General features: G+C 39.6%; 1 protein-coding gene across 2 annotated transcripts; it reads right to left on the bottom strand.

The window, feature by feature from the left end:
- Nucleotides 1-968: 968 nt before the first annotated feature.
- Nucleotides 969-27,453, bottom strand: tasp1 (taspase, threonine aspartase, 1). 2 transcript variants are annotated; one of them, XM_073482488.1, is made up of 14 exons: nucleotides 27,313-27,453; nucleotides 26,474-26,678; nucleotides 25,879-25,946; nucleotides 24,332-24,400; nucleotides 23,157-23,277; nucleotides 22,220-22,304; nucleotides 22,059-22,138; nucleotides 21,807-21,913; nucleotides 19,144-19,263; nucleotides 18,318-18,396; nucleotides 13,177-13,287; nucleotides 11,257-11,364; nucleotides 10,107-10,180; nucleotides 969-2,341 (listed from the first exon to the last, which is right to left on the bottom strand). In XM_073482488.1, the coding sequence occupies exons 2-14, from the start codon at nucleotides 26,634-26,636 to the stop codon at nucleotides 2,249-2,251; spliced, it is 1,278 nt and encodes a 425-aa protein (XP_073338589.1). In that variant the 5' UTR covers nucleotides 26,637-26,678; nucleotides 27,313-27,453; the 3' UTR covers nucleotides 969-2,248. The 2 variants fall into 2 exon arrangements, with proteins under 2 accessions (XP_073338589.1, XP_073338590.1); XM_073482489.1 differs by lacking the exon at nucleotides 969-2,341 and adding an exon at nucleotides 8,179-8,333 and having other exon boundaries at nucleotides 27,313-27,394.

Below are 27,453 nucleotides of genomic sequence, written 5' to 3'. Positions count from 1 at the left end.
ACCGTCTGTTTAGCATTTAAGAGCCTTGCTGAGCGCGAGGCATTGGATACACCTTGAATGGCTCAGGACCCCATCCACTTTTTAAAGACCCGGGATCCTTTTTCAAAGCAAAGGGGATCCAGGACAGAGAGGGATGATGTTCTGAATAGGGCCGAGGGTCTCCCAGCAACACAGATTAGCTCTGATGAAAAGAGAGCACTCCATAATAATGCGTGATCGAGCTAATGGAGGGTGGTGTGAGTGTGGGTGAGAGGCAAGGTAACACATATCTCCTTTTAGAGGGGAGATCAAACTGGGGTCAAGAGGCTGCGGGACAAAAACAAACACGCACAGCACCACCCTGACCAACCTTCTGCAGCTCCCCCTGACCTGTCAAATACATTTTGCGCGTTATTGACGTCAAAAGAGTGTGACATCTTGCACCTGAGAGGACCACATCAGACACAACCAGGCATGATGCATTGACAGGGAGGCAGCTCTCTCTCTCTTCAAACGGTGAATATATTTATCCTCCTCAACATCTCTATTGCACATTCCTCTCAGACACTACAGTGGCCGCGATCCAGAGCCAGCAGCTGGACTTCAACTAGAAACTGGGACAATTGATATAAATAAATGCCCCGTCTGATAAAAGAACCATTGAATGTATACTTATGCAGAATTTCATACATTTCTAAAAGTCATCGAGGTTACTCGACACAGACTCCTCCTCTCTCATGTTAAAATGTTTCAGCAAGCTCACAAGTCCTCCTGCAGAATTCTTTCTCCACTCCAGTTCCCGTCCAGCATGTAATTTATTCCCACATTATACATTTTTTGGCAGTCCACAGTTCGGATATTTATGCTGTCTGTTAGGGCTTACACAAACTCCTCACAGCAATGTATGGGAGTTTATTTTGGAAAAGGGCAAATTTGGAAGAATATGTCTCATGTCATGGAGTTTAACAGAGTAAAGATAGACACAGAAATGTAGCAACATAGATTTTATTCACTTTTGGAGCACTTTGGAGAGCTGTGCACATATTACCATTTCAATAGCTTATACCATTTTATATTAGATGCATTTTCAAGTAAAGAATAAACAAGCTCTGTCATGGTTTTAGTAGTAACTTGCAAAACCAGAGAAACTGGTTATCCCAACAGAAGTTTTAATTTAGACCCTTACTCCTTTCAAGTACAATTCTCAAAAGCACCATTTCATGGGCTTAATGTATACAAATGAGGTTTAAGCTTTCATTTTTTAGCAAGAAAATACATGTCTCTGTCAATGTGACTATAGAAATATACATTTTAAAATGAGGACTAACAGTCATGTTTGGTGGTGGGGTCAAATGCTGCTACCTGAGCACTATATATAGCCGTATATATGTATCAGCATCACTCTGGAAGTGCATAGCTTCCTGCTTCATGATCAACTCTACGCCTGTCAGTGAAGTGGCTTACTGTACAGTAGGTTATGTACATGCAATAGCTATGTATTCACATTTTAAAACAATCAATCAAAGCAAAGCATTCTATGGCTGAAGTGATTATAATTCATCATGATCCAAGATGTACGTTATGCTACATTATACAGTACGCTGGAGGATTAATAACAATATGTGTGTACGAGTACATGATAGTTGATCTGACAACATTGTTAATAGCTTTTATCATCACTGTTCAACCCTCACAGCTGTAAATGCTTCAATTTCTAACAATTATCTTGAGTAGCAGGCAATCCACAAGGTGCAATCTGACATCTTTTTAAACTCGAAAAAGTATTTAAAGAACAAAATAAGGTCTGGCATTTGAAACGTTTGAAAATAGTCACATCTGTTCAGCAATACAAAACAACAAGAACATCCACCCTGTTTTCCTAAATCATAGCTTATATACAAAAGGAAGGATGCCACTTTCAGTTGGAAAAGAATAAGAAGGAAAAAAAAAAAAACGATACATCAAGGCAATGGTGTATCAAGTCTAATCCAGGTGACACTAGAGAGCTTGGGGGGGTTCAATTGGCATAGAGTACATGCTGGAGGCAGACAGTGGCAAAGGGAAGTCCTGTAAGTGCACTAAGTAGAAGCTAACACCCCTCCCTCATTCCATGGCACCTGTTAAAACAGCTAAAGCTTATTACTTCTGGCATCACAAAGGTGGTGGGGAGTTGAACGTGGTGTGTGTGTGTGTGTGTGTGTGTGTGTGTGTTTGTGAGGGTTTGTATTGGAGCATTGCTGAAGAAGCCCAGTAGGAGGATGAATGCGGCTCACTCCACTACGCTCATCAGTCGACACACACCTCCCTCGATGGCCAAACACTGTCCAGGAACAGTCCCGGGTGGTAATCTGGATATATGTGTCTGCAGGCAACAAAAGACGACACACACACACACACACACACACAATGAGTGAATCATCCAAGGTAAGGTATACACACTGAGACAGAGCTACAGGAGCAAAAGGAAAACCTAACCAGGTGTAAATGTACTGAAAATGTCTGATTTTAAAATTATAAATGGTGTAAACATTAAAAGATGAAGGTAAGAATTATATTCTTCACAATTCTTATAAAATGTACAAGTGCTGTCCTGCTGCTGAATAGCGTTGTATTACGCGCCTTCACAGTGCCAGTATAGTAGTTAGAAAATATCACAGATGTGGGTGATGCACAGGCAATTTCAGTGTTCAAGAACACATATCGGACTGCTCCTGTTGCATCATGAGAATGTACCCCTGAAGTCCGAAGATGCCAAGTGAGTATATATAGAGAGACAGAGTGAATGGATAAAGGGAACAGACTGCTAGGGTTTTGTGTTTGAGCAGAGACAGAGGAGGAGCGATGGGGCAAACACAGCTGTGAAGACAGGAGTGATACTTCAACCGGGGGATCAAAGGTGACCGACTCTCCCTGCGCCAATAACGGCTGTCATCCTCCTTCCTCTCTCTCTCCACAGAGGGTAACCCTGGCTCCAGCCTCGGGGGAAGAGTCCATCCACTTATTGACCAGGCAACTGAATTGGCCTGACATCACTCCTTCAGTCTCAGGAGCCTTCATCTCTACTGGACTTCTTTTTGTGTAGGCTTGGACTATGGCCCCCTGGCACCCTGAGGGCAACTGTCACTAGAATGGGACAACAGCCAGACAAGGCCATGCACACATGGCAACGCTCTCAGGGGCTATTATGCCTCCAGGACCCCTTTCTGGGTTCATCTTCTAAAGATGAGGTTAAACAGGGCCCTCGTTTAAACTGTTTTGAGTGAAGGTCCATGGCTGAGTCATAATCAAATAATGGTGACATGCTAAATGTTTTCCTTTTGATGTGTGCATGTCGACGGGAAAGAGTTTTGCAATGTTCTTTTTAAATTCCTACCACATTGAGGACACAGCTGAAAATACACTACTTGGCACAATTAGCAGCTAGCTGTATGACTTCATAAATTTTGCGAGAAACTGTGTCGGAAAATGACACCAATATGCTCTGACCCTCACCCTTACATGCAACCTTGTGCCATGTTAAGCCCTTTTTGTTTCAGTCTGGCAGAATGAACAACATGAGTGAGTAAGCAGGAAGAGTAAAAAGGCTCACTAAAGCAAACAAGTGAGTAATTACATCACCACAGTGCTAAGAGCAGTGCGTGCCTTTCACAGCTATGGAGCTACTAAATAAGTCCAGGCTGCAGTGACACAGTGGTGAGGATGAGTAGTACTTCAGGCTCAGGAGTCGCACAACAGATGTCCTCACACTTCTGGCAGTCTGGTTAGAATCAGACAAACAATGCTGGAGCCGTATGTGTAAACACATAACAACAATGCCGTGCCAACCTTTACTATCACATTTCTTTTATATTGTGCTTATTAGTCTGCAGCAGGTATTCAATTCATAGGAAGAAAAGCTTTCAAACCTTTTGTTGCTTCAGCTCAATTCCATTAGCAACACAATTCAGTACTGAACCAACGTACTTGGACTAAAATCTTGCTGCTGTGCTGGTCCTCATAAAGGAGGCAGTTACTTAAAAGGCATCTCTTTTGCTATTTCAATGCTTGATGTGTCCAGAGAGTTATAGTTACCATGACTGTACATCTAAACTTCTCCTTTACCATGTTCACAGTCACAACCCCACTTGAGAGTTCTACATTTACTTGTTTAAACTGCCAATACACTTGTTTTGTTTCTTTAACTTATTCTTTAGTAATTACTGATTGTAGAGTTGTAAAGCTGCCATTGCTCAACCAAAACAGGAAGGGAGGCATTGTTTTCCCAGGTCACTATCCCCAGGTAAGGATGGAACAACTCGAATAACTGTGGAAACTCTACACTGCAAAAGAAAAACAACCTCACTGATGGAGCAGGCAGAGAAGGTGAAGAGGGAGAGTGACAGAAACTGAGGTAAAACAAGAGAGAATGGATGGGCATTCAATTGAGGGAGACACGAGGGTGTTGAGTCAAAGCCTATTAGAAAAAACAGGCTTTCATTCTACTCGATCCGTAAGTAACAAAATCTGCCTACTTAGTAATACAACCAGGTGTTTTACTCTGCCTTTTTATAGCACTGAGATCAGGGTTTCTAAATCAAATCAGGATTCTTATGCCTGTTTTTTGTTTTGGACAGTAGCCAGGCTACTAGCAGTAGCCATGTTGCTGCCACTGTCTTTTCAAAAGCGGCAAACAACAGTAATACCACAGGGAAATGCTACGAGGGGGGAATTTGAAAAGTTGTCTGTTTTCGCTTTAATGAATTCTTGTGGGGCATAAACTAATTATAAAGTATGTGGGGCTGAAAGGGGAGCAAACAAATGTAGAACAAGCATGGCACTCAATAGAACACATACCTCAGCCAAGACCCAACAGTCTCCTTTTATTCTAGGATCTGTATGAAATTTCACTCACTCAAAGATACCAGCCACCTAAATAAGACTGATTTTGTCATCAAGATCCATGCATTATTCCCTGAGAAATTAACGAAATGACGAATCCTGGATCTGTGCCCTCCAGATTCGCACCAAAAGTTAATGGGGACTATCCTGGGCCAAGGCCCATTCTCCATCTGAGTTTCCGCTTAGTATTACACAAGTGTAATCCTGCTGACAAACCAACCAAACAACAAACAAACAGCCAAGGCAGAAGTAATTATATGATAGCTTTGATTGATAGTCAGGAACAAAAAATGACGCACAGAAATGAACAGTGAGCCTGTTTTCAGTGACCACATGACAGAACTACGTCTGAGTCAAACATGACGTGAAAAACACAGCTCCATTGTAACTGTCGGAGAAAAACAACATTCTTTGACGATATGAATGTGTTTAGGAGCGAGAGAAGCCACACATTAACACCACAGTGTAGACCGAAGTATAAATTTGGATCTATGACTATGCCGCCTTTTTTCTGTTGTGGTTTTCACATTCTTTTCTTTTTAAAAAAAATAATAAAACAATCATATGCTATTTATTCTCCATGCAAGATGGATAATAAAACCAAAATACTCCATAATAAAAGACTTTTTTTCATGTAACATACAAAGCAGACAATAACCAGGAGGACTGAACTGCATGCCATTTGATTTTCTCCGGCCTTACACAATTTGAGCAGCAAAAGCTTTATAGTGGTAATGATGTCCAGGAGGAGGGAACTGAGGCATGGTGGTGGTGCAGTGGATCCTACACTTCTCTTTCATCTGTCCAATCATGAGAATCACTAAAACAATAGTTTAACTGTTTCAGAAGTGCCGCCACTGGCCTGTCTATGCGGCTTTCTGTAGCTCTGTAAAACATGGCTAGATGTTCTGATGTCCTATCCAGTGCAAACACAGGTGAGAGTTTGAATTAAACCAGATGCTCTCCCTCTGCAGCACCACTGCTTTATAGCTATTCTACAGTTTAATGTCAAAAGGATTAGGATACAGACTCGGCTATCCCCAGAAACAACATCTGATTGAAAAGTAAGAAAAAAAACACAGAGGAGCTGCCAACAGAGTATCTGAAAAACTGGCCTGACATCCAACACATTTTGGAATGAGCTGAAGCATGCTTCACTGTTCTTCTGGGTTTATAAAACTGTTGTTTGTCAGACAAAATACATGCATTAAAATCTGAGGGTAGAAAGACTGTGAAAGAGAAGCAGACTTGCTACAATACAATATAAATCTGGTCTGACCTCTGTCCTAAATACTCCTGCTACTGTGTATCAGCCCTTTCATGTTCTTATCACAGAAAAGCAGTGGAAGATGGACTCTGACTGACTGGTTAGAAACGCCCAGTGGGATGCTAATAGGAATGGGAGGAATGTCTGAGGAATAGCAGCTGAGGCTGTGGACGGCTCTAGCTCTATATGCACTCTCTGCAACTCAATGCACTGAATATTTATACAGCCTTCAATAAGGATTAAATATCAGGAAACCTATTTAAGTGCAACAGTAGTTTTTTATCAAGTTTTCTTATGTACTGCCTGTCCTGCCTCAGCTTGGTCACGAGCATCAGCCTTCATCTGGACTGCTCAAGATGACAAATAAGGTTTAATAAGGTCCATAGGCACTTTTGACCATGCTGAGTCGAACCATTCTCTGTTGATTTGCTTTTCCATTATCGGTTTAAACACACAGGGTTGTGCCAAGCTCAGCCACGCGAGTTGGCTCAAAGCATGCCCGACATCTTATAGCCGGTTGCGTTGATGTCGAACGAGCTTCGTCATCATTCAGGGATGAATGGTAGCTTCTCCTTCCTCTTCTACATCTCTTTCATAATCCCACTGCCGTTTTTCAAGCAATAAGGGTAGATGTCAAGCAATATTGTGAGAACAGCCTAAAAATTCATGATGATAAGTAACTGACAACTGACAATCACTGCGCTGCTTTAAACACTTAAAGCCAAGTTAACACTGCAGGATTTTAGCGCTGATTATCCACTCGCCGACAGTTTTTGAAGATCAAGTACTGTTGGCTTTCCAAAAAAATCCCCAGATCAGACGCAAGTCGGCGCATTTAAAGACACGATTCCAAGAGGTTGCAGAAAGTTCACCAACACCCGATGAATATCTAGCAGAATAAATTTGCCCTGTCCTCGCTTCACTCTACTGGCTACTGGTATCTTTTAGAATTCATTTTAAAGTCCTTTTAATCATCTATAAATCCCTACATAATCTAGCTCCCTCATTCATCAGTGATTGCTTCCCCTCCTCTCCTTTCTTCTAAACATTCCAAAAGTATTCAAAAAAAAAAAAATGTGGTGAAGCTGCTTTCTGTCATTATGTCCCCAACTTTGGAACAGCCTCCTCTTGGATCTTAGAACTGCAAACAACCTTTTTTATTTCTAAAAAGAAACCAAAAACCCATCTTTTTAATTTCTCTTTTAATGTGGAGTAACTGCATCAATTTTTTTCTTGTATTATGTCAAGACTGTTATATTATCATCATCATTATCTTATTATTTTTTTCTCTTTACTCATTTGTCTGTCTGCTTGCTTTAACCCGTTATTTCTAAATTTTTTTGTACTGCCGTGTATTCTTTTATTCTTTGTTAAGAACTTTGGGCTGCATCTTTGCATGAAAGGTGCTATATGAACAAAGTTGTTCTCTCCCCTCTGTTGTCATATTCTTTCAATTAAGCTTCCTTGTTTTTTTTACTGAAATCAGCATATAAACAACTTAGACGGGTCATTACCATGTCAAATCTCGTCTGTGTGATCTCGTAATGTGTGACCCCTCGCTGATCAGTCATGTAGTGTGTAAACCACAACCACTGCAAGACTCCCAAGTACAAGACTGAAAGTTTTGAGTGTGAGCAGTACAAAGATCTAATGACTTTGAAAGTGGTGTAGTGCAACCAAGGCATTAGTTTATCTCCGCAGAATCTGCATTGCACACTTCTGCCATTCTTTTCTACTCGGTCAATGAGGAAGAATGTCCCCTCAGTTTTGACACCTGCCATCAAGGCCATGGATATGCAGGTGCCACCTCCTGGGCCTCTATGGTGAACAGACCATTTTCTAGCCTGGGTTTAAAAGCAACAGACATTATGAATGGAGCTTGATCGCATTGCGGTTCCCATCGCTGGCTTTTTGAACTTCACCAGATTGGAAATTAAACAGATGCTCTCTGTGGCATCCCCTCAGTGGACGGTGTGTTGGCAGTGGGCTGGTGGGTAACTCTGGGCCCAGCTGGAAAGCAATGGGTGAAACCTTGTTTTGCACCCAGTGTAAAGCCATGATAGACAGAGCAGCCAGCTTCTCTGGTATGCAGATGGTGAAAGCCACGGAGGCACATGGGAGCTTGGTTGCCCCGGCCCCACAACTAGCTGCTCAGTAGAGCAGCTGTGTTCTTGGTTGCACTCTCCAATATCACTGTGTCACCAATGCCCTGTTGAGTGGAAGTGGATATCAATTACCAGGAGATCCAGAAACCACAACTGACGGATGATATTCCTGGATCCGCACCCACTGACTCTATCAATTTTATGAAGAACATTTCACATGCCTACATTAATGAAGTGCTGCTGGGCGACTGAAGGCACTAGGTTTCTCAGAAAGAAGTTATATGACAGGAGGGATATTGTGAAAAAAATGTACATTATAGACTTGCGCCTATCATAAACCACCAGTAATACCACTCTCCACTAATGGCTGCAAAAACCTAAACTGTACAGGCATTATGTAACAATGTGAACAAAACAAAAACTTACAAACAAGAGTCATGTTTAGAGAACGTTCCCCTGAACAGAACTAAGTTCACCGTGTTCTGCTCACCTCTTTACATTGGCACAGGCGTGAAAGGGGAGCTTGCATGCTCACATTCCACCAGAAAGCCCAATACACAGAGCACATCTGACAAATATGCAGATTGATACTGATATCCCCAGTGGTGCATGACTTTCAGTAAACTTTATGGTACTCTAGGACCAGGTAGGGCCAGAGAGGGGGAGTGACGAGAGAGACAGACCAAGAGACAGGGAAAGGGATGGGTGAGGGGGCAGGGAGGCTGGACGAAGGGCAAACACTTTGAAATCTGACCCAGGCTAGAACAACAGTGCCCTCTCTTTATACAGAGTGACAGAGATACATTAGCCAAACAAATCAGTCTGAGCTGAGACTCCACTTAGAGCCAGGAGACCAGAGCATTGGGCCCTGTTGCTTAAGAACCCACACTGACTAATTCAAATCATAAATTTGTATGGTGGCAACATATGTATTCAGGAGCCTAGAGGAGGATCACAGAGCCAACCTCAGACATCCATCGTAATGTACACAACATCATAATGTCTACTGAAAAGAATTCTGCAAAGATTTTTAGTACAATTATCCAAAAGCCAAGGTCACTAGCATACAAAACATGACAGAAAGCACGGGTGGTGCAGGGGAAAAATTCTTGCCTATGACCACAGGGACATATACGTCAGGTGGTCTGACCAATATATCACATACCCTTAAACGACAAATTGAGAAAAAAAAATCAGAATTATATTTTTGCAGTCTGGCAGGGTTTATGAATCTGCCACAGATTTGCCACAGTAAAGAACAGATTCAATTTTGAGCCACTGATCTTGATAGGCTTCAAGCAGTGAGCAGTGCACTTGTGGCCATACTACAGTTGTTTGGACCAATCAGTGCTCCTGTGAGGAACTGCTAGCAAATATGGAGGTGGTTTGGGTGTGACAAACAGCGAGAGAAGCGACTGTTCATTTGAAAAAATCAATGGCATCTCCTAAAAAGGTTAGCTTAGATGTTGGTATTGCATCAGTTATCAGAACTGGGGAGTATATTTCACTGAAAGCAGAGCAAAGAAAAGCACTGCAGGTTTTCTCGATGGAAAAGATGTTTTCACACCTTTCTTTCTGAGATAGACTGGCTTCAATGGTTGTAGCACTCTCCTTCTGTTGATATTAGCTTATTATCGACCAATAGATGGTGGGTCCAATTACCTGTCAAGTATTTTTTGAAAGTAGCTGCCCTTTTCCAAACAGCTTCCAAGATCAACTTCCCAGATGTAACAAAACATCTTGTGCATCAGGTAAGTACAGTCTTTAAGTTTTATTAATGACATAAGAATGGATACATTCCTATATAAGCTGGTCTAAGTGGATTTGAAACTTAAGGCAAAACATTTTGTTTGTCAAGCTTATATTGGGAAGCTCACCTTTGCTTTGCTATCTTGGGCAGACATGTAGCCAACACACATGCTCTCTGTTGTGTGACTCCATAGGAACTCCACTGTGAAAATGCACAGATAAACGGATCAATTACAGAGCGAACATAAGAATATCAATTCACATAAATATACATTTATATACATGTCAAAGAGTAAAGGTGCGGGGAGACAACAGACTGTCACTAAACTATAGTTAAACTTCACAAAAAACTGAATTGAAAACAATAAGGTTTCTGCTTGAGAAAAAAAATTGGCAGGTGACTCAGCATGTTAAACTGTGGTAAACTCTGAGCATGCATCATGAAAATATATGACCTGCAGTTGTGGCATAACTGCAGAGGAAGGTAGGACTTGAGTTAGAGTAGAAACTCAATTACAGTACCCAAAGGATGTGGTTGACATACTGTTTATTCTTGTAAATCAACACAGGGCCCTTTGCAGTCCGCAGTAATCTGAGGTAGTCCACATTCAGCATGTGGGCTACGGTCCATAAAGAGCATCAAACAGGGCCTGACCATCACTGAGTAAGTGATACTTTGGAATATTTTATCATTCAAGTAGACATAATGTATAAAATCAATAGTCGTTTGACATTGTGGTTAATTTGAAATCAAGATGTGATCCCTTCCTACCTACGGGAGAAACATCTGCTCTACTTAGTCAGTGAACTTGAACTCTTCCTTTGGTTTCCTTGGAATTGAGGGCTTGATACACATCATGTTAAAATGAACACAAAAGGGCAAAGGGCAACACTGAAACCCACAAGTTTGGACAGAGTTCTGATTAAGTCAAATTCCATGATGGTAACTTTGCAAAAGGAAGGATCCTCCTCAGAGGCTCTCGGTAGAAAACCAGATCCACCAACAGAATCAGCCAAACTGGGCAGTATTAACATGGCCTCTACTTGTCTGAAGATTAGCTGTTGTTTCCATTGTGGGAGGTCTGTGTTTGAATCTGTGATAGATGAAGGGTGTGAAACCAGAGCCTGATTGTGCAAGTTAAAACACAGACCACCCGCTAGGAAAGCTACAGTGCCTCCTCCCCCTCCTTCCTATCTATCTGATGATGGATTTTTAAATATTAACAGCCAAATCTGTGCCTACCGTGTGATCAGGCTTGAAATGATTTCATGTCTTACCCAGTATACCCTGAATATTTTGAGATGGCGGAGCTTCCACACATCTGCAGCAGCGCAAGACAATTACACCACCCAAAACACGATCTTCGCTGGCCAGAAAGGGTGAGCCTGGAAACAAAGAAAACACCATACACGAGATGACCAAAGGAGGCAGAAAGATGGTGAAAATGGCAAGTTTTTCCTCAATCAGTTAAGTCTCTTGTATTCTTTTAGTTCTCCACCCTTACAAATCGAACCAAGCATAACACATGAAAAGACTGGAGAAAACACTGCCTTTTTAATCGAATTACAGTGATCTATGAGAAAAAATATCCATGCATTCAAGTTGTTTGCCTATCTGACCAAGTTAAACAACTGAAAGCAATTATTCTGTCCTCACGTATTTATTTTATTTAGCGGACTATTCAATGAAAAAATATTTCACTCCGTTTGTATGGGCAGGTTTTTAGCACATAACGGGCTACTGACAGGTAGTGTCATTTCTATATCCCCACACTGTACACACACTCCCGTAACTCAATATTTTAAAGGGAAACATCCAGCTACATGACTCTCACAGACCTTTGAGCTTTCAAAAAACAAACAGAAAAATCCAACTGTGTGTGGTATGAGAACCTTTCTAGCTCCCTGACTAAACTTCAGAAGAGGCAAACTCGAATGAGGTGTTGTGTATGCAAAAAAACTTGGATTGGGTGATTGGTGTAGGGCAATAAAGGGGGAAAAGGCTTAGGGTGGAAAAGAACAAACTATAAAGAGCTAAAGCATGTCTTGAAATGTCTCTACACAACAAACAAGTAAAAGAAAAACAGGATCATTTGATGAAATTATTTGTTGTGCCTGTATGCCATTGTTTCTTTGAGCATTTCAGACAAATTTTGGTTCCATGTTGTAATGTTTCCCTCACTCTATAAAACACGTTTTGGAGTGAAACTTGGACAACTTTCACACAAAATCCTGATATGTGTTCTACATTTTTAGAAGCCTCTTAAATTTCTTTTGTTAAACATTCCATAATAACTCTGACATCTTTTCATGTTGTAAACATTAGAGGAGTTCAATTATTGCCTTAATGTCGAGCATTATGTTACCCATAACAATAAAAGAAGAATAAACGAATGGGATTAAGCTACTTTGGAGTGTGAATATTTGTGTGTGTGTTTGGCAGGTGTTTTTTACAGTGAGACCTAAAAATACTGATGGTATTGTCATTAAAGTTATTCTATTTTGAGAACCTGACAAATGCATCATGAGTGAGAGGCCTCCACATCACAGACACTGTCATCATTGCTCTTGCTCAGGCAGGATTTATGGAGCTTTCTTTGACTTAATGTGCATCTTGAAAGGAAACAACAGAAGAATTAACTTCAAATTGACTTCATCCAGCCCGTCCAAACGTCTCAGTGTTACAGATGTTCATGACAAAGCCGAATTGGGACGGACTTCTAAAGGAGGCCAAAACAAGGCAAAAACCACCACATGTTTCCACATGTCCTTTCTTCCTGCGCTCTGTCTTCTCTCAGCTATCCCAGTGGTCATTCAGAGGCGCAGCAAACATACTTAACAAGACTTTCTAAAACTGACCACTTCTGAGAATATGGCCAAAAAATTACATCTTCACATGAACTTTCAACAAAACAATTATGTCTTCCAGAATTGTCTTGTGGCCGTCAGCTATGGTGTGTGGAACATTTGAAGGCCCTGTTTAAACAATGAAAACGATCCATAAATCAAAAAGCAGTCTGCTCTGATTCTATTATTTCCAATGTTTCCAGTTGTTAGCTCAGTCCTTATGTTATGCAACATCTGTTTGTTAGTTTAATTCTCTTCATGCATAATTGTGTTTTCTGCAAACACGTTCTTGGCTTACAAATCAGTGTGCATGGAAAGGAGCGGGAATCAGGCTGCGTGCGGGTGACTCACTGATGAACTTGTTTTGCATAGCCTCCAGCAGCGCTTGGTGGGCATCTTCAGACTGCATGGCAGCAGAGCATTCCCGTGCCAGCATGGTGCGAATCAGATGCTCTCCACAGCCTGGCAAAAGACACACAAACGCAGATTAACCTTAATAATTAACTTGTATTAAACTAATTTCTCTTTTGCAAAATTGCATGCCCTCAATCAGAACTGCACATGGGCTCCAGTGTGTTCACTTTAGGAGAGCTGTTGCACATGTAGAACAAACCACTTACGCTCAACAATCCAAGGCTTTTAAAACATTACTTGTGTATGGTATTAATCACATCTTGATATTTCACATCTTGGTGTTTAAGTGAATTTTAAAGAGATCAGTGTGTATGAGTATGTCCTGTTTACTAATTGTAATGCTTTCCTTTGATGTTTAAAACTTGTTAAAAATCACATTTTTCCAATATATCTGATTATTAAGTTACGTAATGGAAATTATTGCAAGATTAAGGATTTGTTTTTTTTCAGCTCATACACAAGATTTAGTGCTACTGCATTCATTTTAGCAGCTTTAAGCAGCCGAGTACTGCCTTGCTCATGGGCACACTGACTAATTGCTCTAGGAGGGTTTGTGTTTCAATTCAGTTTCCCCTGCCAAGATTCCCAGCTGGTCTGGGTATTTGAAACAGCAACCACCCAGTATTAATTCCACTTCTGTAAACTGTGAGCTCGAGCTGGCTCACTGTGTAACTGCAGAATGTGCATGCATACTTGCAAATGTATGGATTATTGTACATTTATGCATCAATTTAATGTTAATTGATCAAAATGCAAAAAAAACATGTTTTATTCATGTGAATGTGGAGGGTAAGCAAGACGGAACTACTTTAATTAGACCACTGACTAACAGTAGGGCGTAAAGACAAGAAACTGCTGTGATTGCACGCCAAATCTAAAACTAAAAAAATATCTGTAAAAGCAGTGACACACTTTTCTAACAGTCTACAGAAACATAACTGTAAACTGTAATAAAAAGGTGTGTGCGAATATTTTATTCATGCTAAACTCTAATCCTCTGGATACATTCTAATAAAATCAGAGAAGTGCCAGCAGGGTGTGCCCCAGTTGGCTTCAATTAGCACCTGAATCTGTGTGATAGTCTTCATTTATGTGGCATGTGGTATAAGAAAAAAAAGTCCAAGGAGAGAAACAAAGCATTTAAGCAAACCAGGAACTATAAAAGAAAAACACGGGGCAGTCTGCACAAATGTCTCACCTTACCCTCACCCATTTCCTAGTCAAAACATAGCAGGTGTGCTTTTTTATATCTTAGATAATATGCTTCTTACTGTTTAAAAGACTAAGATTAACACCAATACTTGCTATTGCCGAGGAAATGACTGATAATGAATACATGCTGCATGCTTACAATACGATATTTCTCAAAAGTAAAGTCTGCTTGTAGAAGAAATCTGAAAGTGAAAACAAAACACATCTGGCAAAAGCTCCTGTGAAAACCCATAAAGACTGAAGAATATAGCCTTGTTGTTTCTGTAAACACAAATGAAGGCCCCATAAAATTTCAGGTAACTACAACAAAACTGAATGCAGGTCGGTAACTGTGGAGACCAGCTGCCTGGAGCGATTTGAAACTCTTTTTTAACAAGAGCAGAACATCGGATTGGCCAGGTACCTCGCCTTTTGTAATGTGTTTACCATAAACTGCTCTGTCCTAGGGGATCAGGATATTACGGCAGCACAAACACAGTCGAACTGCAGCAAGAAGCCCAGACTCAAGCAGCAACTCAACAGAAGGGAAATGTTAAAGGAAAGAGGCCAGCGAACGGAGACACAGCATGTGACAGCCAACAGCAGCGAAAGTAAACAGTGGAGTTTGTGAGCTGTTCTCTCACTGGCCACAGCAAAGTGAATGCCGGGCAAAGCAGTCAACGCATATAAAACAAAGAGCCACATGAGGCGCATATTACACAACAGAGTTAAACAGAGGGGGAGGGAGGGTTGGAGGGAGGGTGGATGGGCAAAGTGGTGGTCAGGTGAAGGGAAAAAACAGTGACATATAGGGTGAGGATCATACTCCTTGACTGAAAATGACTGTTTTTCGGTTTCTTTTGATGGGAATGCCTTTCATGTTAGGAAATTAAAAACAGGTGTTATACTGGAACACACATTATGCACTCCATACCCATAAGGAAAGCCTTTTTTTTTTTTTTTTTGAGCAACATCAAAGGCAAAGCCACAATATAGGAAAACAGGATGAGGTGAAAATACATACAGAGCAAACATCTACTGGGATAACAGTCAATTATTACCACCATAATGGTCGTATACTGCTTATTTAAAGTAATAATACACAAAAGATCAGTGAAAATGGGCCAAATTACGCATCACCTTTAAGCTGCAGACATATTCATTATCTATTGACCTGAATTATTTTGACAATTAATCATTTAGTCCATAAAAGGTCAAAAATTATTTAAAATGCTCATCACAAATTCCCAGAGCCCATAGTGGGGTCTTTGAATTGCTTGTTTTGTCTAACCTACAGTCTAAAACCCAAAGATTATTCATCTACCATAGTTAACAAAGAAAAGCAGCAAATCCTCACATTTAAATGACTGAAATATATTTTTCTGGGCCCTCTGCTATATTAGGCCTTTCAAAACTGTGATTGCATGATTACAGAACAAAGAACAAAGTCCTAAGAATTGTTTAGAGAAAAAAAGGGTCAGTATAACTGTTTTTGTTGCTACACTGCCAGAAATTTCTCACTGATTGCTGGTGATCATATATTCAGACTAGCTTTAGCTTTGTGTAAAATGCTGGCCATCTCAACAACATCCAGCTACTCAAGCTTCAGCCTGTCTGCTCAAATCAGCTCATCTGCACTGAGATGCATTAGGCTACAGATCCACATCAAAAGGCTTTAATGTTCCCCAGAAGCTATGTCACGTTAAGACGACTACACATCTTAAAGCAGTAATATAGCCTCTCTACCTCACATTCAAAACCATACAGCTCACAACCAGCAATCTTGCTTACAGCTAAAAGAGGCATGCACTCTCATTTGGTTGTATACATTGTATAAATATGTTCAAGAAGAAGAGATGGCAGTTTGGTCCTGAAAGGAAAGGATGTCTTTGTCCAGTTGACTCTCTGTATTAGTTAAGAGACAGCGCTTCAGGAGATATCTTCCCTGATTCTGTGTGTGCTGACAGCAGACGACGAGCAGTCACAGGAAGATGGCTGCTATCGTTTCTCTACAGGCAGACAAGGCTAAAGCATTTTTAATCACAAAATTCACAAGGTTCTTGTTGCCAGTAGAGGCAAAAAAAGCTCACTCTCACAAGACAGGTTGGTGCAATGAAGGCTAGAGTTTAGTCCATAAAAACACATCGCTTATCCCATTCATCATCTTTTTATATGTCGTTCCACCCACCTGAGGCTGAGGGAAAGACGGGTTGCAACTGACTGACTAAAACTTTTTTTTTTTCAGACCTAGTGTCGCACATTTACATTCGCTAAAGACAAGGATTTTGGGATGTTCTGGTTACTTTGAGTCATCCACAGACCAAAATATTTGCCAGAGATGCCAGATGATTTCAATCAAAACATTAGACACCATTCTGTCCTGACCTCTGCATTATGTTTCAGTTCAAATCCTTTAAAATACAGGAAAATATTATCGGATGCAGACTGTTCTTGCAACATTAAGATTAAAATCTCGTCTGCTACAGTGATGCTGAACAGGTCCAACCGAACATTGCGCCAAAGTCTAGATGGCACCAAGCACCATTAACTTTCTGTTTTTTATTTAGTACAATAACAGCTGCTCTAATGGCCTGCTTTACTGTTCAGATATATCTGGTATGAATTTGTTGGATGCATTTTTATTCTCTCTTGAGAATTCAAAAGTCCCAAATGTGCTCCACTGTGCTGCAGTTGTAATTTATCTAGACATTTTACGTCATCTTTGTAAGGCCATCAAAAAAACTAAAATGATTGTAGCTACACTTAGTATCACAGGGATTTAATTATCTAAAGCAGTCTTTGCAATCTTCATACAGATTAAAATCTATTTTAACAGCACTGTTCTGTGTAATAAATGTGATATGATAGCATTTGAGGTAGTCAAACCTGTCTAAATAGCTCCGATTTCCTTTTGCATAAATTACTGACTAGGTTTAAACCTTGATGACCAATAATAAGGGCAATGACAACTGGCAATATATCCAATTGGAGTAGCCAGTTCAGCTTGCTGCGTCTGCATGAAGAGAGACAATACCCACCACCTACTTCCTCCAGCTCCTCCTCCTGCAGCTGACACTGCAGACACCACAGAAAGAAAGAAAGGAAGAAGGACGAGCAGCATGTGACAGGTGACAGCTATATTAATCATTACCACGGCACAAAGTGGAAGAAGTGGGAAGAGGGGGTAGTGAGGATATTTCTTATTAAGAATTATATAAAAGAAAAGCTAAGTTATAACAGGTGACATCTACTGGGATTTAAATTATTACATTTCATTTCAAGAACTGTGTTTTCAATTTTAATTTGATTTAGACTTTATTAATTAAGGCTCCTCATATTGGTAGAATTAATGACTGTGTAGTTCACATGAAAAATGTAAACCTGGTAAAATCACTACTGGATGACTTTTGCATGTAATGGTAGATCATAAGTATAATTCTTCATTTTTCATCATAAAAATCAAACATTTACTGCAAACACATGTATACCAGCAAAGTTCCGATTTGAAAGTGTGCTGCTGCACTCCCAGCCGTTCTCCCTACATCATATCTATAGCAGGTGTCTCATGTCAAATGTCACTGCAAATCCAAGGAGCTTTGCAATGCACCTGGCATGCAGCTGACTAACAAAGAATGGAGAATGATGACTCAATCAGCTGAGGAAGTGACTGATGAGAATCACTCAGCAGGAATGGTTGGAGGTCATCGGAAACTATTATCAGGCTGTTTGAAGCTTGACTCACTGAGGCTGAAAAAGGGGGCTCACATCAAATATCTGTGTCTGATTCATATCACCTCTAAAACAAGAGTGGTAAACACGAACGGTGAGAGGAAAAGTTACACATACACAACTGCGAAGGAGGTTAAAGAGAGTGAGCTGTTGTATACCTGAGGTACTCACTGCTGTAGAGTAAGGGTTCATATTACAGGTGTTTTCAGCCCAGCAGCCACATCCATAATGAGCGGCCTGATAAAAGACAGGAAAGAGGACATTTTAGATGCAGAGGAGTTTCGTTGTTGTTTTACGTTTAATGTTTTTTGAGGAGGTACTGAAAAATATCAAAGTCTATAATAACAGCTTTGACTAAGGGCCCAAATAAAATAATTTCAACACACACTACATGCTGGGGTGGTAATCTCAGCCTAATTTACATTTCCACATCATTAAATACACTAGAGCAGCATGCCACAGTCATGACTCTATAGCGCTGAGCTTCAGCTTTTTTAACAGCAATATTGTTAATGAGGTCAGAGCGGTAAATCTTACTGTTTCAGTCATTCTGTTCAGCACCCATTATTAAGATGTTGTTTTTTCCTGTTGAGCAGCTGTTAATGCAAACTCACAACTTCCTGTAGCTGCCTCGGAATTAAATCTTTTACTGGATTTGTGGAGTTTGCGTTAGCATTTAAAGATGGGGCACAGGACATGAGGATGATCAGAGCAAATTATTTCCTGTTAGGCGACCTCATTCATTTAGACTTTCCATTTTAGAAAAAAAAAAAATTTTGCTCTATTAAGTCCTTTTCATACATAGATCTTACAAAACTGCTGTAAAGAAATCTGTCATTACACTGGCTTTGCTTTTTTAAAACTGAACAAAACAAATAATAAAGACCTGGCTCAATCTTTACTTGAGTTATATAAAAACACATTATTTACAGAAGTTTTTATGTGGATTAAGACAAAGCTAGAGATAAGGAAAGGAAAGACTACCTGGCCAACCCTGCCAGGATGTTTCATGGCCAGGCCTCCACTGGACACAGCTGCAGCTACATTCCCTTCCAGGTCTACCACAACGGCTCCCACCGTATCGAGGCACCCTGAACCATTTTCCTACATCAGAGGGGTAAGGAAAACACAGATAAATACCAATAGACATTTTCAAATGAGAATTTTTCCTCAAGTGAGGATTTCAGGCAACATAAAGGAGGAGAAATCCAAAGCAGAAACATCTTTTTTGAATAAATTTCCAAAATTAAGAATGTTCTGCATGGATTTGTGAATCACTTTTCGTTGCCCTTGGTGTTTCATTAAAAATGCGCTGTTGTGATTTCAATCAGCTCTTTTCCTTCCCTGATTGCAGTTTGCTTTGGAAGTGGCTTGTTTGTGAACCATCATGACTCAGACTGCATGATAAATAGAGTTCTACAGGCTAGATGTGCTGAATGGCATTTTGATACATGATCAGAGCTCTACTCCTACCAGAAACTGAAGATCTTCATTGAACCCTGGACTAAAAAGCCAGAGTAAAGAACGCAACAGTGGTTCTCGTCTGTCTTATGCTCTTCTAAATCAGCCCTGTCTCTGGGCTTTTGAGGCCAAAAACAACCGGAGCCAGCTATTTCAAAATGCTACAAAGTCTATCCTGTCATTCCTTATCAGTGTCCTAAAATGAAAGAATCCACAGTAAATAATGACTGTAAAACTCTAGGACATCTTTGGAATTATACTGATATGCTTAAGATCTTCCTAGACAACACTGCAACTACACAACATCGTGAGACAGGTGCCTATATGGTGCTGAAAAAAAGAATGGAAAGACTTTATTGCTTGGCAAAAAGACAGAGACATAAAAAAAGAACATTGTGTATGAAAATTAAAACCAGACCTGGTGCAATAACGCTTTCTGTTGAAGCTACAAGTCTCTAATAGCACTTCTTGATACAAGAGAGGTTGTTTCCTGTTTACTGACTTTATATGCCAGTGGCAGAGAATAAGGTAAAGGCTGGGTTGATGCCAAATTCCTGTAAAAAGAAATACCCTAAAACTCAGAGCATGGCATGCATTTGAACAGTCACAGTGTATCAGTTATGTCCAAATCAGGAGTAGCTTAACTGCACTGGTCACATATTAATCTTTAATAGGTCAAGCAGTTTAGAGTAAACATGTGAGAGACAGATGAGAGCAGAGGGCAACTCAAACCTTAAACTCTCATTAGGCTAACTAGCCATTTGGCACCAAGATCAATCATTTAATCATATATCAGTTGCCTGAGTCAACATACAGTCCGTCTTAGTTGTTAGTCTTTCTTTTAATGGATACATCATTAATACCGAGGATTGATGTGACTCAACTAAATAAACAGTAATGCTGTTCAAAAACAGGTCCAATGAAGCATGACTGGCTGTGGCCATTTAAATGTTTTACTTCATTTAACACAACTCACATCCAAACCAAGATAAACTCTCCCACCCTCTTCTGTGCTGCTGCCGCTGCTTGTGACTTTAGAGCTGTCTGCTCTCAACTCGGCTCATCATCAGGCCACTCTCCAGCTGTGCTGCTCAGGGCACTGAAACTTTGCACCAACTCTTGTCAACACTTTAATCGCTTCTTGGAAGCCACTGCGCAACCTGGTAATGTCATTGCCTGTGATGACAAAGTGAGATCATAGCTGGTAGAATATATCTTGAGGTCGTAGTTGTGGAGAGTCGTTAAATTTCTTTCTTGTATAAAATACCACATTCTACTTGATGTTTCCAGCCTTTTTTAAAATTCAGTTTGATGCCACATATCACCATGCATAACTGCTGGTTTAGAATCTGCAAAGTTAGATGCAGGCATGATAAAACAGACTTCAGGACCACACAAATACAATCACTAATAGTAGGCTCAACAAACTGCGTGATGCTCTTACTGTTACTACTGCTGTTACTTCTTACCCATACAGGTCTTAACTCTGATCCCTGAGTTTAAGTATATGTCGGGGTTAATAGTTAATACCTTTGGTTTGTTCCCAACACACATCTCTTTTGCTGTTTGCTGCATTATCTTCACTGCATTCTGTTTGTTCTGTTCCTTTCTAAACCCAGTGGAAAGAGATTCTTATGGACCTTTACTAGCTTATTTGACACCATCTGTTGCTGTGAGAAAAACAATTAAAATGTACAATCTTGCCATTTGTGTTTTGGAGAGATTCTGAAGAAGCAAATCAGAGTTTTAAATGTAGAGAAACAATACTGTAGAATTAAGGTGAAGTAGCTTCATTTTTTTAGGTTTATGAGACCTCATTTCAGTACCTCATGCAGGCACAGGACCACTATGTGCTCCACATGGGGGCATTGATAATTAGATGGTACATTATGGATTTCTGAAATGTTATTGTTTTCATGAAGTCCTATCATCATGAAATTTGGTGGAAAGCAAGATTTGGATCATAAGCTGCCAGTAGAGAGCATTTTGTTCAGCACAAATGATGCACTTGGTCAGAAGGTCAGATCTAAACTCCTGAAAGCAGCTGTGGGGTAGAGAAAAAAAAAACAGGACATTCACTGTGAGGAATACTGCTACAAAATCAGGAGGAGGGGTGGCTCCATTCTGACTCAAGTGATGTCATATACTGGATGCCATCTAATTTAAAGTGATAACATAGAACTCACCGTTTCACTCGATTGTCGTCTTTTCTTTGTCTGATTATGTCCTGTGTCAAGTTTTTCTGCCAGCTCCATCTTCCGCTTGTTCCTCTTATACGCAGACAGACTGAACTCTGTGTGGGAAAAACATCTCAATCTATCATATTCATATAAATTGAGGCACCCATTTCAAAGCATCTGTTTTGATTCAGTTTTGCAGCTACAGGAAATACATTTCTTAGATGAAGCGTATTTCTGAATCTGTGCAACAAAACTCACTGGTGGCCATTTTCTCTGACGGACATGGTGGTATTCCATGGCTGACTGCCCAATCATGTGCTCCTCGCCCCACTAAAAAGCTGACAAAAAAGAAAAATGATGTCCATAAAAGCAGATATGGTCATATTAACAGGGAATTAGTTCATTACTATTATAATCACCAGGGCGGTATTCTGCCAGCAGACAGTTTCCCTCTCTGTGCTTCACTCAGTAGACGATCTGCAACTAAGACTGGGTTCTTAATACCTAGAGGAAAACTCAGAATTATCATAGGGCTAGAAGTTTATTCCATGTGTAAACAAATCGAGATACTTTTGCAAAAACACAGTAATATTTCAGACATATTAATTCAAAAGAGAAATAGAGGAGTCCTAAAAATAACAAATCCTGTGTCTCCCTCTTTGAGTTTTGTAGTACAGGGGAACTGAATATATCTGTGTTGTTTTGTTCATTTTATACAGGAAATACAGTATGTTCATTTAGTTTACTGTGTAGTTTATTCACATTTACCTTATTTTGTTGATGATACACAAGCACACCTCTGAATGGAAGATTGAACTGAGCCTTCTTGAACACATTTTACTGAATTCTGAGACCTTACGAAAGCAGTGCTTGGCAGGTGTACATTTATATCCGAGCCAAAAAGAAGTTTCATTCATCATGTACAGCTTATATGTCTAACTGTTACATAATGCAGATGTGGTAATAATCAAAACAATATGTTGTCTTTTGGACTTAATGTTGAGTTCCAGTTTCCCCTCTGGGCTATTTGGAATAAATCATGAGTTCTTACAAAAAAAAGTTACTTTTGTTAAAAGCTTTCTAGGAAAACTCTCTGAGTATGGTGATGTGTACATACTAACAGCAGTTCTAGTTTATTCTCCATGTAAATAGTGGGTGGTCCCCCATTGTAAGGATTTATGCTGCCAATCCTTCTGGTAATCTCCAAGACAAAAAAAAACTGGTAGAAAGTACATTGTTAAAACATGTGACAGATAGAGGCTTGACTCATTACCATTACTTCCAGGTGAGTGGACTTCAGCACAACATCAACATGGCAGTATTAGATAAATATCAACATATTGTGTAGCAACTCACCACTTATCGCCCCTACGGCACCGTAATGCAGTGACTTCCCATCCATGATACTCGCATCACATTCAATTTCCCCTGACAAATTAAGGTTGGAGCCCATGCCCGCGTTTGTAAAAGGAGAGTCCTGAGAACAGTTAAAAACAGGCAGAGTCTGGAGTTTGTGATGACCTATACTGTCAATGCTAATATGATGAAGGAAAGTCATTCTTTTTTCATATTTTAACCAAGACTCGTTATTCTTTCTTGTGGTCCAAAGTCTTACTGTAACAGCAATATTTTCAGACAAAACAAGAGTGAATATTTACTATAGGTCGATATTTCTAAATTAGCAGTTTATACAGTATAATAGCCCTGCTTAATGTGTTATTTTACTGTAAAAATATATATATATATATTCAACAAATCAACATCATGAAGGAAAAGTTGCAGCTGGTGAACTGATGTCTGTAACACAATACAAATTAGACCCTGAAAGACTTCACTTTGTTGTTGTCGCTTATGTCATCTGCCTTGGACAATAATCTTTACATTAATTTTAGGACAAAGGTCTTATGAGGGCCAAAGGTCCTTCGTAATTATTTGTTACTCAGTGTTGTTGCTGGCTTTGTCTTATTTCTTACTCAATAGGCTGTTAATTGTTTAGCCAGTTTGTGTCTTTGTTTCTTGTATCTATTGTGCTACATGTTATGCTTGAGCAGGTTTCTGCTAATAACCAGATGATGGCTTTTTACATTCAAACCATGTAAGTAAAACTACACTTTTAAAAGGGGTAATATTGAAAATGGCTTTCTGTGGCTTGTATTTATTTATACAGTAAATGGGTATTCTAATCTCGTGCTTGCTACACTGAACTGCTCTGTACATTTTTGCAGCTGCAGAGAGCTCATCAGAAACACTGTTCTTCATTCCAACCCTGCCCTGAAGAAAATCACCCCTTACATCATCCAGCAGGATGTACGTATATGAATTTAGAGGCTGGAGCAGAATAAAGCTGTTTTGGATAAACGCATACACATGTCAATTTAAGTTTCTCTTGGATGTTTTTCATTTAGTAATTATTTTTGTAACTCCAATCTGGGCTGTAATGTTTTTCTACATTTTCCATGAAGGGTGTTATTTTAAAGTGAGTTCATAAAGGTTGACTTTAAATTATCAAAAATGGATCATAATCAACCAACCTCAAGTTCAACCAGTGCTGCAGTCACTGCTTCCACTGCAAGTGCCCCAGCCTTGAGCCGGTCCACAGCCTGGAAATGACAGTCAAAAACATTATTTTCCTTCATCAAAGTCAATTACATAACAGTATGATAAGACATGGACAGATGTGAATTATTTAACTTTCTCCATAGCACTTATTTTGTTTTCTAGCCCCTTAAAACTACTTAGGTGCATTTACTAGATTACCATGATATCCTGTTAAATAACAAACAGAAAGAAAATGCAGCTGAAAATATAAACTAGGTAATTAGGATTTGAGCCTCATTAAAAGTTCATAATAGTTCATAATGGCAGATAAAACTAGATTAAAGACAGGCGTAACACATGCAATAAGGATTTTGGTTGAAACATTATGTTTGCCTTGTTTGTCTCTGCATGAAAAAGGACACAGTTCACATGCTAAGAAGTTTTAATGAGGGAATATGCGAATGACTGCTGGCATAAAAGCTAAATATTGCCTTTAAAATTCAACTGATTGGTCTTAATGCAAAGTAGCACAACTCATCAACCATCTAACACCAATCCTATCGTAAAGTAAGGGTGATGACTACACTATGGGGTTAGTTTTCAGTTGTAAGGATGTGAGGAACTTCTGAGGAGGAAAGAACAATGACTGAAATTAAATACAAGGACATTCTTAAGAAGAACCTGCTTTCGAGAGCCAAAGAACAAAGACTTCCCTTCCAAGAGCAAAATGATCTTAATACAGCCAAATGAAAACTGGACTGACTTCAAAACAAGCACATTAAAGTGCCTGAGTGGTACTGCCAAAACACAGATTGGAACCCCACTGAAAATATATGGAACAACAGCTGCTCACAGATGCTCCACATCCAACCTGAGCAAACTTGAGCAAAACTCTAAGAAAGCGTAGGAGAAAACACTGTATCAAGCTGATACAGCTGAATTTACAAAAAGATTAACGTTCGTAAGACATTATTTACTTGGACAGGTAGTTTAGATCAGAACACATACGTATATGTACAAAAATGTAATAGAAAGAAGTTAACACACACTTTTACAGTATTTCAACAACTTTTAGTCACCCGATCTATGGTCACAACCTACCAAATTTGATAGAATCAGAGCTAGTAAATTGTTAACTATTAAATTACTTATTGTAGGGTTGAAAGCATTATTCTATATTCATACCACAAAGAAAGGAGTCTCATCAGAATTCTTTGTTACAAACATATTTTGCATATTTTCAGCTAAAATTATGTTAAATATAATGTTGAAGCAGCATTCTTTCATTCTTCAAGGAAAGCCTTAAAAAATGCTACTTTAATTGATGATCAATGTCAATCTGATCTAGTGCTCTGTATTCAGAAAGTATTCAACATATTAAATGCTATAAAGAGCCAAATGATCTAGATTAAAAATTTAAAAATCATTAACATTCCATTAAGAATAACCCTGGTTGTGTGTTTAAACAGCACAAGGTTATGTTGCTTGTTGCACACATACACATTCAGTTTACTTTAGTATTACTATACAGTGAACTTACTCGCTGGCAGGCTCTTTTGCACACATGCTTGTACTCCTTGGCCTTAGATTCAGAATGGTATCCTGCTCCTGAAAACAAATAATTGGAAGAAAAAAAAAAAGAAGATGGTTAACCCCCTCAAAGCAGAAAACTACACCTAATGTTTCAGTTCACGATGATTGCAGGTAGGTGCTATAAATACTATACTACTATAAACAATGTTTACTTATTATGGAGGTGCTGCTAACTTGTTCCTTCTACAACCCAATTCCAATAAAGTTGGGACGCTGTGCAAAATGTAAATAAAACCACCAACCTCATCCTTGCTTGTGAATGACTGAGCCTTTCAAGGATGCCCCTTTCATACCTAGTCAATTATGATACTACCACCTGTTACTGATTAACTTGTTTACCTGTGGAATGTTCCAAACAGGTGTTTTTGGAGCATTCCACAACTTTCACATGTCCCAAGACTTGTGACTAAAGCATGTTGCTGGAATCAAATAAAGAATATCTATTCTATTTTTTATGTTTTACACAGTGTCCCAACTTTTTTTGGAATCACGTTTTTAATAAGATCTTAATTCTACTTGTTAATTATGGTTTGCGCACTTACCTGCGTGCACCAAAACAAAACCACCAACAGGTTTCGGCTCTTGATTTTTGCTTGCTTCCTGTTTTTTGGACCATGAGTTGGACAGGGGGGAGGAGGGTTGCTGCTCCTCAGCAGAATTCATTACACTTTCCATAACCCCTGCATTACTTAACACGCCGATCATGGCCTATCAGACAGTGGAATGGAAATCATGTTCACTATACACCTGTGACAGAAAAAGACATATTTGCATATTAAAATTGAGGGACAATACAGGACAGGATACAACATTTTCAATGGACGACAGAGATGTAAAGAGCATCTTACAAAGCAAAATGGTGGTTCTCAGCTCTGTGCCACTGAGGCCACAAAGGAACTGGCACAAAGTAGGCACTACACTTGAACCAATCCTACAGCAGCAGCTGATTTCATACATGAATACACAATCAGCTTAACACTTACTCTTGACCACTGTCTGTTGTCTGTCAGTAACGATACATTTACAGAGGTACTAAATATACCATGCAACTAACATCTACCTTGCAGCTAACGGTATCTTTAAACATACCATTCATAACTGCATAATCCTGGTCCACAAAACCAGAAATCAAGTTCACCCTAACTTTACAAACAATGCTGCTCATGTATCGTTACGCATGCCACTTTAAATGTAACGCAATTAAACTTTAAGCCTTAGCCTACTTCGTTTGTATTACGGGTCTGTTTAATAACTACAGAAGGTTAAAAATGACATTAAGCACAAATAAGTTCTTGCAAGTCCTAAATGACAGCCTTGTGTTTTCGTTAGCCTGCTAGCTAACAGCTCGCTAACACACCAATCAAAACAAATCGCAACTCACGATTTTCAGTCCTCTCCTACCGGCGACAGAACAGCCTACTGACCGCGACGTGAACTGACATGTGTTTAATACACATGCACGGTGGCTGGACTCATAAATGTAAGTGAAGCAAACTTTGCTGCCACACACTTTCACCGCTCT

Source organism: Pagrus major, chromosome 15 (assembly GCF_040436345.1).
Source record: "Pagrus major chromosome 15, Pma_NU_1.0".
In the NCBI taxonomy this organism is placed as follows: Eukaryota; Metazoa; Chordata; class Actinopteri; order Spariformes; family Sparidae; genus Pagrus; species Pagrus major.
This window is presented reverse-complemented; position numbering and strand designations above follow the sequence as displayed.

Coding starts and splice junctions, on each gene's coding strand:
- tasp1 (XM_073482488.1), bottom strand. CDS start 26,636: ATGATCGGCGTGTTAAGTAATGCAGGGGTTATGGAAAGTGTAATGAAT. Junction 13,288..18,317: donor TACAGCAGTGAGTACCTCAG/GTATACAACAGC, acceptor GTCTTTTGCCAG/GCTGTGGAGAGCATCTGATT. Junction 2,342..10,106: donor CCCAAGATAGCAAAGCAAAG/GTGAGCTTCCCA, acceptor TGTTGCCTGCAG/ACACATATATCCAGATTACC.